General features: G+C 51.8%; 1 protein-coding gene across 1 annotated transcript in view; it reads right to left on the bottom strand.

The window, feature by feature from the left end:
- Positions 1–5,886: 5,886 nt before the first annotated feature.
- Gpr107 (G protein-coupled receptor 107) overlaps positions 5,887–11,986 on the bottom strand; it is a 66,827-nt gene continuing 60,727 nt past the window's right edge. Inside the window, exon 18 of the mRNA XM_021149672.2 lies at positions 5,887–10,401. Coding sequence (XP_021005331.1) covers positions 10,305–10,401 — 97 coding nt within the window. The 3' untranslated portion in view covers positions 5,887–10,304. The remainder of the gene's footprint in view (positions 10,402–11,986) is intronic.

Raw genomic sequence — 11,986 nt, 5'->3', positions numbered from 1 at the left:
TTTTATTTTGGGTCTTTTTTACTGTCTGGGGAATATTATCATCGCCATGACATTGCCTCTGGCCATCAGTGAGGGTGGTTTTCCCTTTACTTGTCTCTCTCCCCAATACCCCCTCCAAAAATGTGCGACTCCAGCCGGATGTGGTGGCGCACACCTTTAATCCCAGCACCTGGGAGGCAGAGGCAGGCGGATTTCTGAGTTCGAGGCCAGCCTGGTCTACAGAGTGAGTTCTAGGACAGCCAGGGCTACACAGAGAAACCCTGTCTCGAAAAACAAAAAACAAAAACAATCACACACACACAAAAAAGTGTGACTCCTTTTCAGAACAAAGTTTCCATTTATCAGCCTGTTCCTAGGTGTATTGTCCTTCTCAGGAAATAGCACTGTTTTCTTCTGGTCTATTGGTCACTTCTGTAAACATGACGGACCGTTTTGGTTTTTTGAGACAGGGTTTCTCTGTATAGCTCTGGCTGTCCTGGAGCTCAGAAATCTGCTTGCCTTTGCCTCAAGTGCTGGGAACAAGGGTGTGCGCAGCCGTGCCAGCTGGACTTCTCTTTTGCTAAGGATTTTGTTTTAGATATATGATTAGTACACTGTAGCTGTCTTCAGACACACCAGAAGAGGGCATCAGATCCCATTACAGATGGTTATGAGCCTCTGGGTGGTTACTGGGAATTGAACTCAGGACCTCTGGAAGAATAGTCAGAGTTCTTGACCACTGAGTCATTTCTCCAGTTCCCAGCTGGACTTCTTTACAATTAATTAAAATTATTTCTTAGAACTTTTTTTATTTCCAGAACTATTGTACTGGCTTCTCAGCCATATTTTTTTAAATTTGTATTGGATCTTTGTGAATTTCCCATCATGCACTCCAATCCCACTCATCTTCCTGTCCCTTCACATCTGCTCTCCACCCTTTGAAACCCCCCTACAAGAGAAAATAAGATAGAATAATAAATATATAAAGTCTTGTGATGAAAGCTGTAGTATGTCACAGTGTGTCCCAGAGTATACCCTTTTGTGCATACATCTTTACTTGCAATGAGTCATTGCAAGTCTGGTTTGAGGCCTCTGGCTTCTGCTACATTATCTATTTTGGATCCTCATTGGACTCCTCTCAGACTTCCTGTTGTTGCCCTGTGACATTGAGATCTTTGGATCTGGAGGACTGGCCTTTTCACGTGCTCCAGCAGATGATCATAGATGGGGTAGATGTTAGAGTGGACCAACTCAAAGCCCCATATCTGGGCCTGAGAGCCAGCTGAGTTCATTGCCACCTGTGCAGTTCTCCTGGGCCTGCCCCACCAGGGCAAGTTCTCTAGCACTGCCCCAGTTAGCTCACCCAGTGCCACAGCCCTCAAGGGGCATGGTCAACTCTCCTGCTCTCATGTTCTTGAGGACAGTTTACTTGAACCCTCACCACCAGGGTCAGCTCTACTGTGCTGGCTAGGTGAGTGGTGGGGCCAGCTCTCCCAAGTGTGGTGGCTGTGAGTAGCAGGGTCAGCTCTGCACAGTGCCTTAGGGGACAGTCCAGAAGAGGGACATCTCCATGGCCTTTGATGATAACATGGGCCTGGAACATGGATACAGACCCCAGCTACCATAAGATCACAGATACAGACCTATGGCTCTTGGCAGCAGCCTGGGCCTAGATGTTCCTATGGCCTTAAGTGGCAACACAGGCCACTTAGATCAGCATGTCCCCCCTCAGCAGCATGCCCCTCAAATATCCACATGGTCTCCAGTGGCCACCCAGTCCAGACATCTACTTGGCCTTTGGTGGTAACCTGGGCCACAGAACCAATACAGATCCCAGTTGCAGTAGGACTGTGGACCCAGACATGGCCCTCAGTGGCAGCCAGGGACAGGATCTCACCATGGCCTCCTCACATCTGCCCGTTTCTCGCTGCTTGAGTCTCCAGTGCCATTTTTCTCCACAGTGTACAAACCCCTTGGTTTCGCTTTTTTCTTCCACCTCTCCAGCACATACTCTACTGTTCCTCTCTATTGTGTGTCCATGATAGAGTAGCTGGATGGATAGAATGTATCTCTATTATTGTGTGTCCATGATAGAGTAGCTGAATGGATAGAATGTATCTCTATTATTGTGTGTCCATGATAGAGTAGCTGAATGGATAGAATGTATCTCTATCCATTCATGTATTGACGCCTGCAGCCAGTGCTTGGGTGTCTTTCTTCTGACCACCGCTGGCTGGCTCTCAGGATTTCTCTTTTAATGTGGGTGCAATGCAGTGCCCTTCCTCAGATATCAGACCATTTCTCAGGGCTGGAGTTACAGGTGCTTGTGAGCCACCCAGAGTGGGTGCTTGGGACCAAACTTGGGTCCCTTGGAAGAGCAACAGGCATCTTTCCTGCTGAGCCCCCTTCCAACTTCTAAAAGAATTTAGAAGTCCTGTATTCTGTGCACACGCTCGCCACAGCATGCACGTGGTCATCAGAGGACTTGTCTGAACCTATTCTCTTCATCTTTCATTTGACCCTGGATGATTGAATTTGGGTCACCAGGCTCTGGGGCAGGTATCTATCTGCTGAGCCATTTTCCTGGCTCCACAATTAATTTCTGTGTATTGGTCTGGTACTTTGCACAATCACATCCACATCTCTTGTGCTTAACCCAGGGGGCAGGAGCTTCTGAAGCCATTCTGACTCATACACAGCAGGGCAAGACCGGAGGAAGGTGGCAGCAGGAGTGGGGTCTAATGTTGTGTGGGAGGGGGCAGCAGTGGGAAGAGAGGTGAGAAGGCTTGATCCACAGAGCTGAGATAGACACGAGAATGAGGGGTATTAAGGAGAGCCCAGGCTTTCCACTTAGGTCACACTGACCAGGGCTGGGTGGGATGTGGTACCTGGATAATGTGGCTTTGATGTGTGCCAGTGTAGCTGAATAAGCCACAGCAGAGCTCAGACCAGGTCTAGGCTGAAACCAAATCTGGGTTATCAGGGAGGCTGGGGAGGCTGGGGAGGCTGCCCTGAGTTGAAGCAGAGCCCCAGGACCTAGCACAAGGAAGGACACAGGAAACCCAAGTAGCAAGGTGACTCAGACAAAAGCATGAGTTGCAGGAGGCAGCCGTCTAGAGACAGGAGAAGAATGTCTTATTGTGCCAAGCTACTCAGGTTAGGGAGAGCATCGTATCAATAGGGGCTGTTGTTGTTGTTGTGGCGAAATTGATAAAGATGAGCCTGCTGCACGTACCACAGATCCTGGTGGCTCGCTGTCTGTCTTCTACCTCCCAGCACTCTCTGCAAGCCAGATGAAACCACGACTGCTCAGTCTTGGCCTGGCAGATATTAGCACAGAAGGTGATTTTCAGTCCTCACAGGCTTGAGCCCACGGATTCAGACCCTCTGCGGCACACCTCTAGGAGGGCTGACAAGGCATGTGTGAGTTTGTGCCTCCACACCCGTGGAAGGAGACGATTCCTCACTTCTATGCAGGTCAGCCATGCCCTACGGTTCCTATGTGGGTCACTTCTACTTTCCCAAATGCTGAGAAAAAATCCTCTTGGAGCAGACAGGACAGTACCAGGGGCCAGGGCTAAGTTCTCAAAGGCTAAGGAACCTGTAATGTGATGGGGCTACCCTGGTGACATACAGCATGGCCCCCTTACAGGACCCACTCCCCCAGACCCTTGCATGGAAGGAGCACATAGCGTTGTCTACTTGACAGATTCCTGGTGAGGGCCGCCGAAGGCAGCTGTGCCCAGGAGGGAAGCAGTGGAGGGCTGAGAAGACCCAGCAGGGCACACCAAGCCAGACAGTTGCATGGACCATGGCACGACGAGTGCAGCATACTTCAACACGGAGACAACAGAGAGCAGAAGGGCTCAGCCCTCGCATTCTTCAGGCCAGGGCAGCACTTTGACTTCAGAACACCACCTATCAGACCATCTTGTGGCCAGTACAATCACCCCTCCCATCAAGGGTGGCTGCCCTGGACCAGCCAAGGATGAGCCACACGTGACAGGCTTGTGTATACAGGGAAGAAGGGAGGCACATGGACAAGTGCACTGGCCACTGGGATGGGTCTCTACAGTGGCTTTTGGATTTCCTTTTGGGGACTGCTGAATGTCCCTTTCTGGGTCCTTTCACTCACTGTGAACTTAAAAACATAAAATTATGAACGGTTTGATCATATGTATGCTTATGTACCACATGCGTGCTTGGTACCTGAAGTTAGAGAGGGCAACAGAGCCCTGGAGTTTATCTGATGGATGGATGTGAACCACCACATATGTACTGGGTATTAAACCCAGGTCATTCGTAAGAGCACTGAGCCATCTTTCACTGTATACTCTTAATGTTAAGGCTGAGGCCAGTGCTAGAGCTCAGCACGTACCACACTTAGTAAATGAGGTCCTAGGGTTCAATATGTAGGGGCAATGGGTAAGGTCTCTTGGCCCCAGAAGGTGAACCTGTTACAGGTCAGATAGCAGGCTCCTGTTTTCCCAGTGCCAAACTGGGTCTGCGGAGTCAGAGTTCACAGACAGCCCAGCAGTAGCATCTCCAGCTGGGATGTTCCCAGGGAAGCAATGGGGAACAGCCAAGGGCCCCATTTAAGCTGGCTTCCTCCTTTCACCTCTGCCATGGCCCTTGTATGACACATAATCAGTCACAGACCTTGTTAGGTAGGTGGGCCTACAGAAACATGGGTTCAAGCCCCAGCTAGACATCACCCCTGGATTAAAAGTTCTGATCACAGCTGTTGTCAAAAGCATCACCAAAGACAGTCTGATCCACCCTGCCTGGCACTGCTAGGAAGCACAGTCAGTCCCCAAAGACCTCCAGAACCACAAACTCTAGACCCAATGGGGCTCTTGGTACTCCTGGAAAATCGGATGGCTAGATTTCCCAACCCCAGGGTCACTACTCTGTCATTCTTAGCTGCCCCTACCTCAGCACTCTCTCCTGGAGTCTTGTAGAGTCAGTCCCTCCTTTTCATCCCTTGCTCTAGACACCTTTACAAACCCAAAGTCACTGACAAGGGTTATAGTGGGGCCACTGTGGAGCAAACATGACACTGTTAGCTAATAGACACATACTCTGAGGCTCTGTAAAGCACAAGGCATGTTTATCATTACTGCAACTGCACAGCAGAAGCCAGAAGCCCCACTCAAGCCGGGCTGGGCTCCACTAGCTTCCTCCAAGCAGACACGGGCTTAGCTGCTGACTGGGCGGCATGTGAGCAGTGTCACATAGCTTTCTTCAGGTTCCATGGTATGCAGAGACCAGGCTTTGGATGGAAGTCACACAATCAGCAGCTCCCTGAGTGCCCCCTGCCTCCCAGAATCTCTGAGTAGGGAAGGAGTCTGTGGTGAGGCAGCTGGAAATGGGAGATGAACGTTATACCTGGGGTAAGGCCTCAGCACCACACTCTTATACTTGGAAGTGTGCACTTCCTTTTTTATGGGTAGCGTTGTGCACGAGCAGGCCCAGCTTGACACAGTGTCCTCTCTAACTCTCAGCTGTGTTCTGAGGTAGGGTCTCTCACAGGACCCAGGGCACACTGGCCAGCTAGAGTGGCTTTTATGTGGGTGCTGAGGATCCAAACTCAATGTGCCACGCCTGTGTGGCTGGCACCTCGCCCACAGAGCTACTTCTCCAGCCCAGAGTCTGCCAACCTAAAGCGTTCCTAGTGAAGGGGTCAGAGATGAATGACTTACCTGAATGTCTGATTCCCTCAGGGACAACCCTATTGGATACCCAGGAAGCCTGTTTCAGTGGGGGCTTAGCCCCGGATCTCTGCTGTCATATCCTGAGGTGGCAGCAGGACTGGGTCCTGACCTGGATCTCCTATGACCACACATCAGCGGTGTGCACTGGTACCACAGGCCTGGTAGTCAGGCTTCACCAGGTGGGGCTACTGTCAGTGAGAGTGGGTGGCAGGCAGCCAGCTGATTTAATGAGCACAGATAATAAGGAATTACAGCAGTTCTCAACCTGTGGGTCACGACCTCTTTGGGGGAATCAAATGAGCCTTCCAAGGAGATTGCCTAAGACCATCTGTATATCAGATATTTACATTACAATTCATAAGAGTATCAAAGCTACAGTTAAGAAGTAGCAACAAAAGCAATTCCATGGTTTGTGGTCACCACAACATGAGGAACTGTATGAACACTGAATTTTGAGGAGGAAGCTAGGCAGTGCCTGGGTTTCCCTAGGACCACAGACACAAGCTTCCACATGGAATCTTTATTGGGCGTATTTGCTTTGCAGTGAAGTGCCTCCATACAGTGGCCAGTCCTGAGCACATCTAAATCCCATGCTTGGAAATATTTCAGTGATTAATGTTAAACATTACTAAGTGGTCCCCAGCCCCTGCACCCCAACCTGAGTAAGGCATACAGGCCAGACGACCTCCTGCAGGTGACACCTCTGGGTTCAGTCTGACAATTATTTGGGTCATCTAGGAAAGCTGTTTAGGGACGGAAGAGTCCCTTCATGTGGACAGGCTTTCCAGGCCCAGCAGCAGGACACAGCGCTTGGATGCTAAGAAGACTGGCCCTCCAGTTCCCTCCCCATCCACTGCACCTCAACTCCAAATGAGCATCCTGTCTCAGAAATGTGTCTGCCTCACTCTGCTCTGTATGCCTTCACCACAGGAGCCTGTGTGCCTTCACCACTGGCCAGGATCAAGTCTCTCTGTGGTCAAAATCATACCAGGTCCTGACATGCCAGTCATGACCACATCTGCTCCCAAGCTTTTTCTGTCTGTCCCTCTTTATAGTGTAGGGAAGCAGGCAGGAGGTCCCTGACCAGGCAGAGCGTCACCTAAATGTATGATGCTTTTTTTTTTTTCTGTATACAGGGTTTCTCTGTATAGCTCTGGCTGTCCTGGAACTCAGAAATCCGCCTGCCTCTGTCTCCCGAGTGCTGGGATTAAAGGCGTGTGCAACCACACCCGGCTTTGTATGATACTTTTAAAGCACAAAACAAACACACCTCTATGGGACAGACAAGGCCTTGGAGGAACTGGGAAACTCCTTGGCCTGTGAACACATTCTAGGTGGTACAGGTATGAGGGGCACTCCTGTGAATGTTTTTACAGAATCTTGCCGGGGCAGCCTCAGGAAAGGAGGAACAAAAGGCAGACCTTTGAGAACACTAGTCTGCTCTAAATAGCTGAGAGGGTGAATAAAGTCCTCACAGAGCCCTAGACAGGAAAGGCGGCAGCAGTGGGCAGCGCAGGCCCCTGAGGAGCACACGGTGAGTGCTGAAGCTGGGGCAGGTCAGCATGTGAGCTCAGGTGGGTGATGGAACGTGGGAACAAGGCTGGGGGGTAGGCTAGAGTCTTCCTTTGAGGACCAGCAGCTTGGCAGAGCGAGGTTGTCCTTCTGGGTGTGTGGAAATGGGCCAGCAACCGCATCAGACTAATGCTTCCTCAAGGACCACGCTTTGGGATGTGGGTGGGGGGTGGCCAGGGGCCACTGAAAATGAACACAGAGATTGCTGATGGGCTTCCCGTTCTGCAAAGACTTGCTTTAGACTCCACTCCAAGAGCCAGACAGGCATTGCGGTGTGCGGAGATCACCATGTGGTCAGAGCAGCAATACAGAGTGAGTTTGCATAGTTTGCACTCTCTTGATAAAATACTCCCTGGTTTAGAAAATACATTCTGCACGCAGCTGCAGGCAGCCAATGCTGCAGTGCACCAGCCTGCGGCTGAGTATGCCAGAGAGGCCAGGGAGTCAGTGGCAAAGCAGGAGGGAGTGTGGGGAGCGAGGGAGAGAGAAAAGGAGGGGGCACGAGGGAAGGAGAGGGATGAGAGGAGGACACGAGGACCAAGGGAAGCAGAAATTCTGCGAGCACTTCAGGAGTTGGGCAGCCCTGGCTGGCAGCACAGGTGAGGGCTAGAGTGGGGACACTTAGGTATTTACTCTGAAGTGGTTTTTGAAGAACTGAAGACTCAGGCTTGATGTGACCTGGAGTGAGCTGCTCCTCTATCTAGAGAGAATGAAGCCCAGGCAGGCTCAACATTAGACTATGCTCTGCTATTCAAACATGAGAGGCTGAGTCCTGTTAGAGCCAGAATTCAGAATTGAACACTTGCTCCTGTTGTCCAAGAAATAATTATCTACCACACTTTATTAAATGTCACAGCCCACAGCTTCCAGTCCACAGCACTCTCAAAAAAAGTATGGATACCTCACGCAGGCAGAAGGGGGGAGAGACACAGAGCAGAGCTATTAATACCAGAGTGGCAGTGCAATGCACACCCCGTTTTTGCTCAGCCCCTCCAACACATGGGCTTTACCATTGAAACAGGGCTGTGTGAAGCCAGGTGGGCTAAGACTCAAGGCTGCAGAGGGCAGCTCGTGAGCTGGGGCGACTGGACTAGCAATCAGACTCCTCTACCCAAGGACACCGTGGAATGCTGGCTCACAGCTCTCAAGTGATGGAGACGATACACTTACAGTGCAGGATAAAGGGCTGGAAGCTTTCCTTTCCACAGCCTGGGCACCAGGCCAGTCTTCCCAGCCTTAGGTTAGGCTTCTAATTCCCCCGCCATGCCTGGCTTCCCACCTACAGCAGTTCCAGGGCAAGACTTGGGAGCACACTGCTGTAGCACACCTCCCAGCCCTTGCACCCATGCCCTGGAAGGAGCAGGCTGTCCCCCTACACCAGCTCAGCTGTGCACCAAGAGAGCTCTGTGGGCTGGGTGGTACAACTTCTCCCCTCTGGCTCTCCTAAAACCCAGCAAGTAAAACGAGGCCCCTTTCAAAAAGACCCTGCCCTCTGAGAGGCAGGCTGTGGCGTAGATGTCACCACAGGAACACTCCAGCTTCTGCAGTGCTGGAGGACTGCTTACGTGCAGAAAACAAAGCACCAATCCCCCGACTGCTCGACAACTCCCTTCCCACCACATACTTTAAACAAGTATAAACAAAACAAACAAACAAACAAACAAACAAACAAACAAACAAAAGGAACTAGGAGGAAGAGGTCCCTTAAATAGATTCTTCAGGCCTGTCGGAACACCTGTGGTAGGGACGGACCTGCTAGGGCAGCACAAGCAGCGGCTTCTCACTGGTGACTTAGGTCTTGGGCTGGGGGTGTGGAGACAGACACACTGTCTTCAGGACAGAGATCTTCTGCACTGGGAGGTAGAGTAACTCACCCTAGGAAGTGCTTGTTCCTTGAAGGTGTGACTCACCTGCAAGTCCTGGGCACTAAGCGGCTCTGAGGTGCTGAGCTGGTCTCCTGTGACCTCGTCACATGCCTTCTGCAGGCAGCCGCTGGTGTTCCTGCCCAAGTTCTGAGCAGATCTGGCTGTTTCAGGTCTCTGAGCATGAGTGGCTCAAAGACACTCACTCCCTTCACGCATGCTTGGACTACGTAGTTGAGGCTCAGAGGTCCTGCCTGGCCCATGCAAGCTGTGGAAGGATGCTTACCTAAGCGTTCGTTTAGACACTACCCTTTCTGTCCTCAGCTGCTCCTTCAGGAAAGTTCTGTTTTCTCTGATTCGGATCAGAAGACACAGGTGGAAGGAGAGGAAGCCAGGCGGCTGCTCTGGGCAGGCAGGGGGATGGAGTCAGGAGAGCCAGCTGGAGCACACTTCTGGAGCTCCAAGGCCTTTCTCCCTTCAGCCAGCTGTGTACTGGGTCCTCCCTGCTGGCCTCTAGCACCACTGGTGTAGGTCACATCAGGGTGGGGACATTTAGAGTGGTGCTTGGGGACCAGTGGCCCTCCCTGGACAGGTGTCATGCCACCTAGGGTGTCTATTTGGCTATCTAGAAGAATTTCATTCATTTCTGTTGTTCTTGTTCCCAAAGGCTGACAATCCCTTTCTCATGCCCTTGGTAGATATCTGTCTAGTTCCCAAAGTAAATTCTTCTCCCCCCACCCTGGTGCTAGGAATTGAACCCAAAGCCTTATAAACTGCTAGGCTGAGCAGCGAGTCACACCCTCCCCAGCCTCCACAGCACTGTGACCAGCGCAGACCCGCTCCCCCACCCCATAGCCTTTCTGAGTAGCAGCCACAGGGCTCCTTGGCACAGACCCAGGCTCCCAATTAGCAAGGTAAATCAGACTCCAGTTCTTTACTCCCCCTCTAAGCCCCCTCCCGCCCTCACTGAGGGCAGTCCTAGCTGCCTGTAGCCCACACCACAATCCAGATCCTAAGAGTACAAAAATGTGTGTCCGTGGCACTCCCTCGGTATGAGCGCTCAGCGCCCGCTGGAGTGTCACTGCTGGGAGATGCCATCGTTCTGTCAGGAACGCGCTTGCTCACTGCTTGGCTATGAATAAGCTAGTTTCATTGACAGCAGTCCTCAGCCCTGCTGTCATGCGGTGCCTTCCCAGCTGCCCTGGGGCTCCACAGCACCGTTGCTCACTTTCTTCACCTTCTTCATATTCTCCATTACACCCGATGTCGTCACTCTGAAAAAGAAAAGCCAAAGTGTCAGGTGACTCAGAGTCCTACAGTAGGGAACTCTAGGCTAAGGTGGGGACCTGGCCTTCCCTCACAGCTGTGTGCTACTGGCTAGGCCACTTGACCTTTCTGAGCCTAATTCTTACCTTCCAAGAAAAATATTCCCCACATGCCCGATCAAGTTGTCCTCACTGCCAGCATTAATTTCCCTGCAGTGGCCAGAGACTTGAGGCCACACTCAGGTCAGCATCGGGGTTACAGGTATTCAGGAAAGATGACTAACTAGTGGGGCAGACACAGACATTCCCAAGGCACTGGAGAGAAGCACAGGCTTGGTGTTCAAAACTCTGCCTGCTAAGTAAGGACAGTTAACACTACTTCCTCGAGGTCTGCTCTTCCTTCCCCAGCCATTCCAAGAAGCCCTTAGGTTCTCTCCAGGCTGCTGCTGCCTGCCCCAGCTCTTTCCACAATGACCCTACCCACGCTCTCCCTGCCCCTCCCCTAGCTGCCAGTTCAATGCCACCTTTCCCTCGTGTTTCCAAGCTCTGTGCCCACCTGCACTGCTGGGCTGGGCTGCTGCTCTCAACCTGCTAGTGGTTGTGGCTCCCCTCTGATCTCACGAGCTCTCTAGGGTGACCCTGCAGCCCTGAGAATGTGCAGAAGGGGGAAGGCAAGAGAGCAGCCCGTAGACTAGGGCAGTGGTACCAAGATGGACAGCTGAGACACAAGGCTGGGCCCATGAGATGTTCAACCACTCTCTGAGGACAGGGAAGAAGGGTGGCCTAGCCATGAAGTGCAGCTCCATCAGGCTACAAACCCTGCAAACACACACTATCTGCCCAGTAGCCTGGACCACAGTCACTAGCGTGTTCTCACAGCCTGTGCAGGAAGGAACTCTAGAAAACTCACGTTAAGAGATGGCCACTGGGACAGAGGGGGCCGGGGGGAGCTGCAGCTCTGTGGATCCAGTGACAGGCTCTGGAGCCTCCCGGGTCATAGGTGGGAAGTGAGACTTCTTGGGGGCCTCAGTTCCTAAGCTGTGAGCAGCATGGCCCACAGGGCCAGCCAATAGTGTATCAAGGACAGAAAGGTGCTGGGGACCCATACTGCCTTCACTTATATCTGTCCTTCTTCCCTGCTTTACAGAGCCCCACATCTTCCCAAACCCAAAGTACAGAAAGAATACAGCTCCTCAGCCGGGCGTGGTGGCGCACGCCTTTAATCCCAGCACTCGGGAGGCAGAGGCAGGCGGATTTCTGAGTTCGAGGCCAGCCTAGTCTACAAAGTGAGTGCCAGGACAGCCAGGACTACACAGAGAAACCCTGTCTCGAAAAACCAAAAAAAAAAAAAAAAAAAAGAATACAGCTCCTCATTTAGCTTGGCTAAAGCTGTCCATGACACGTCTATTTCTTTGCCTAATACATACTTGGAGGGGTCTACTGTGAGAGGCCTCAGTAAGAGGATCCCGGGCATCTGATTCTCCTGGATTCTCCTGACTCCCCTGTGGAATAGGAGCCTGGGGAGACTTGGAGCCCTCTCTACCCTCCCCACCTCCCAGGTCAGAAACAATCAGAGAGTAAGTGTGTGCAGCGT

Source organism: Mus caroli, chromosome 2, assembly GCF_900094665.2.
Source record: "Mus caroli chromosome 2, CAROLI_EIJ_v1.1, whole genome shotgun sequence".
In the NCBI taxonomy this organism is placed as follows: domain Eukaryota; kingdom Metazoa; phylum Chordata; class Mammalia; order Rodentia; family Muridae; genus Mus; species Mus caroli.
This window is presented reverse-complemented; position numbering and strand designations above follow the sequence as displayed.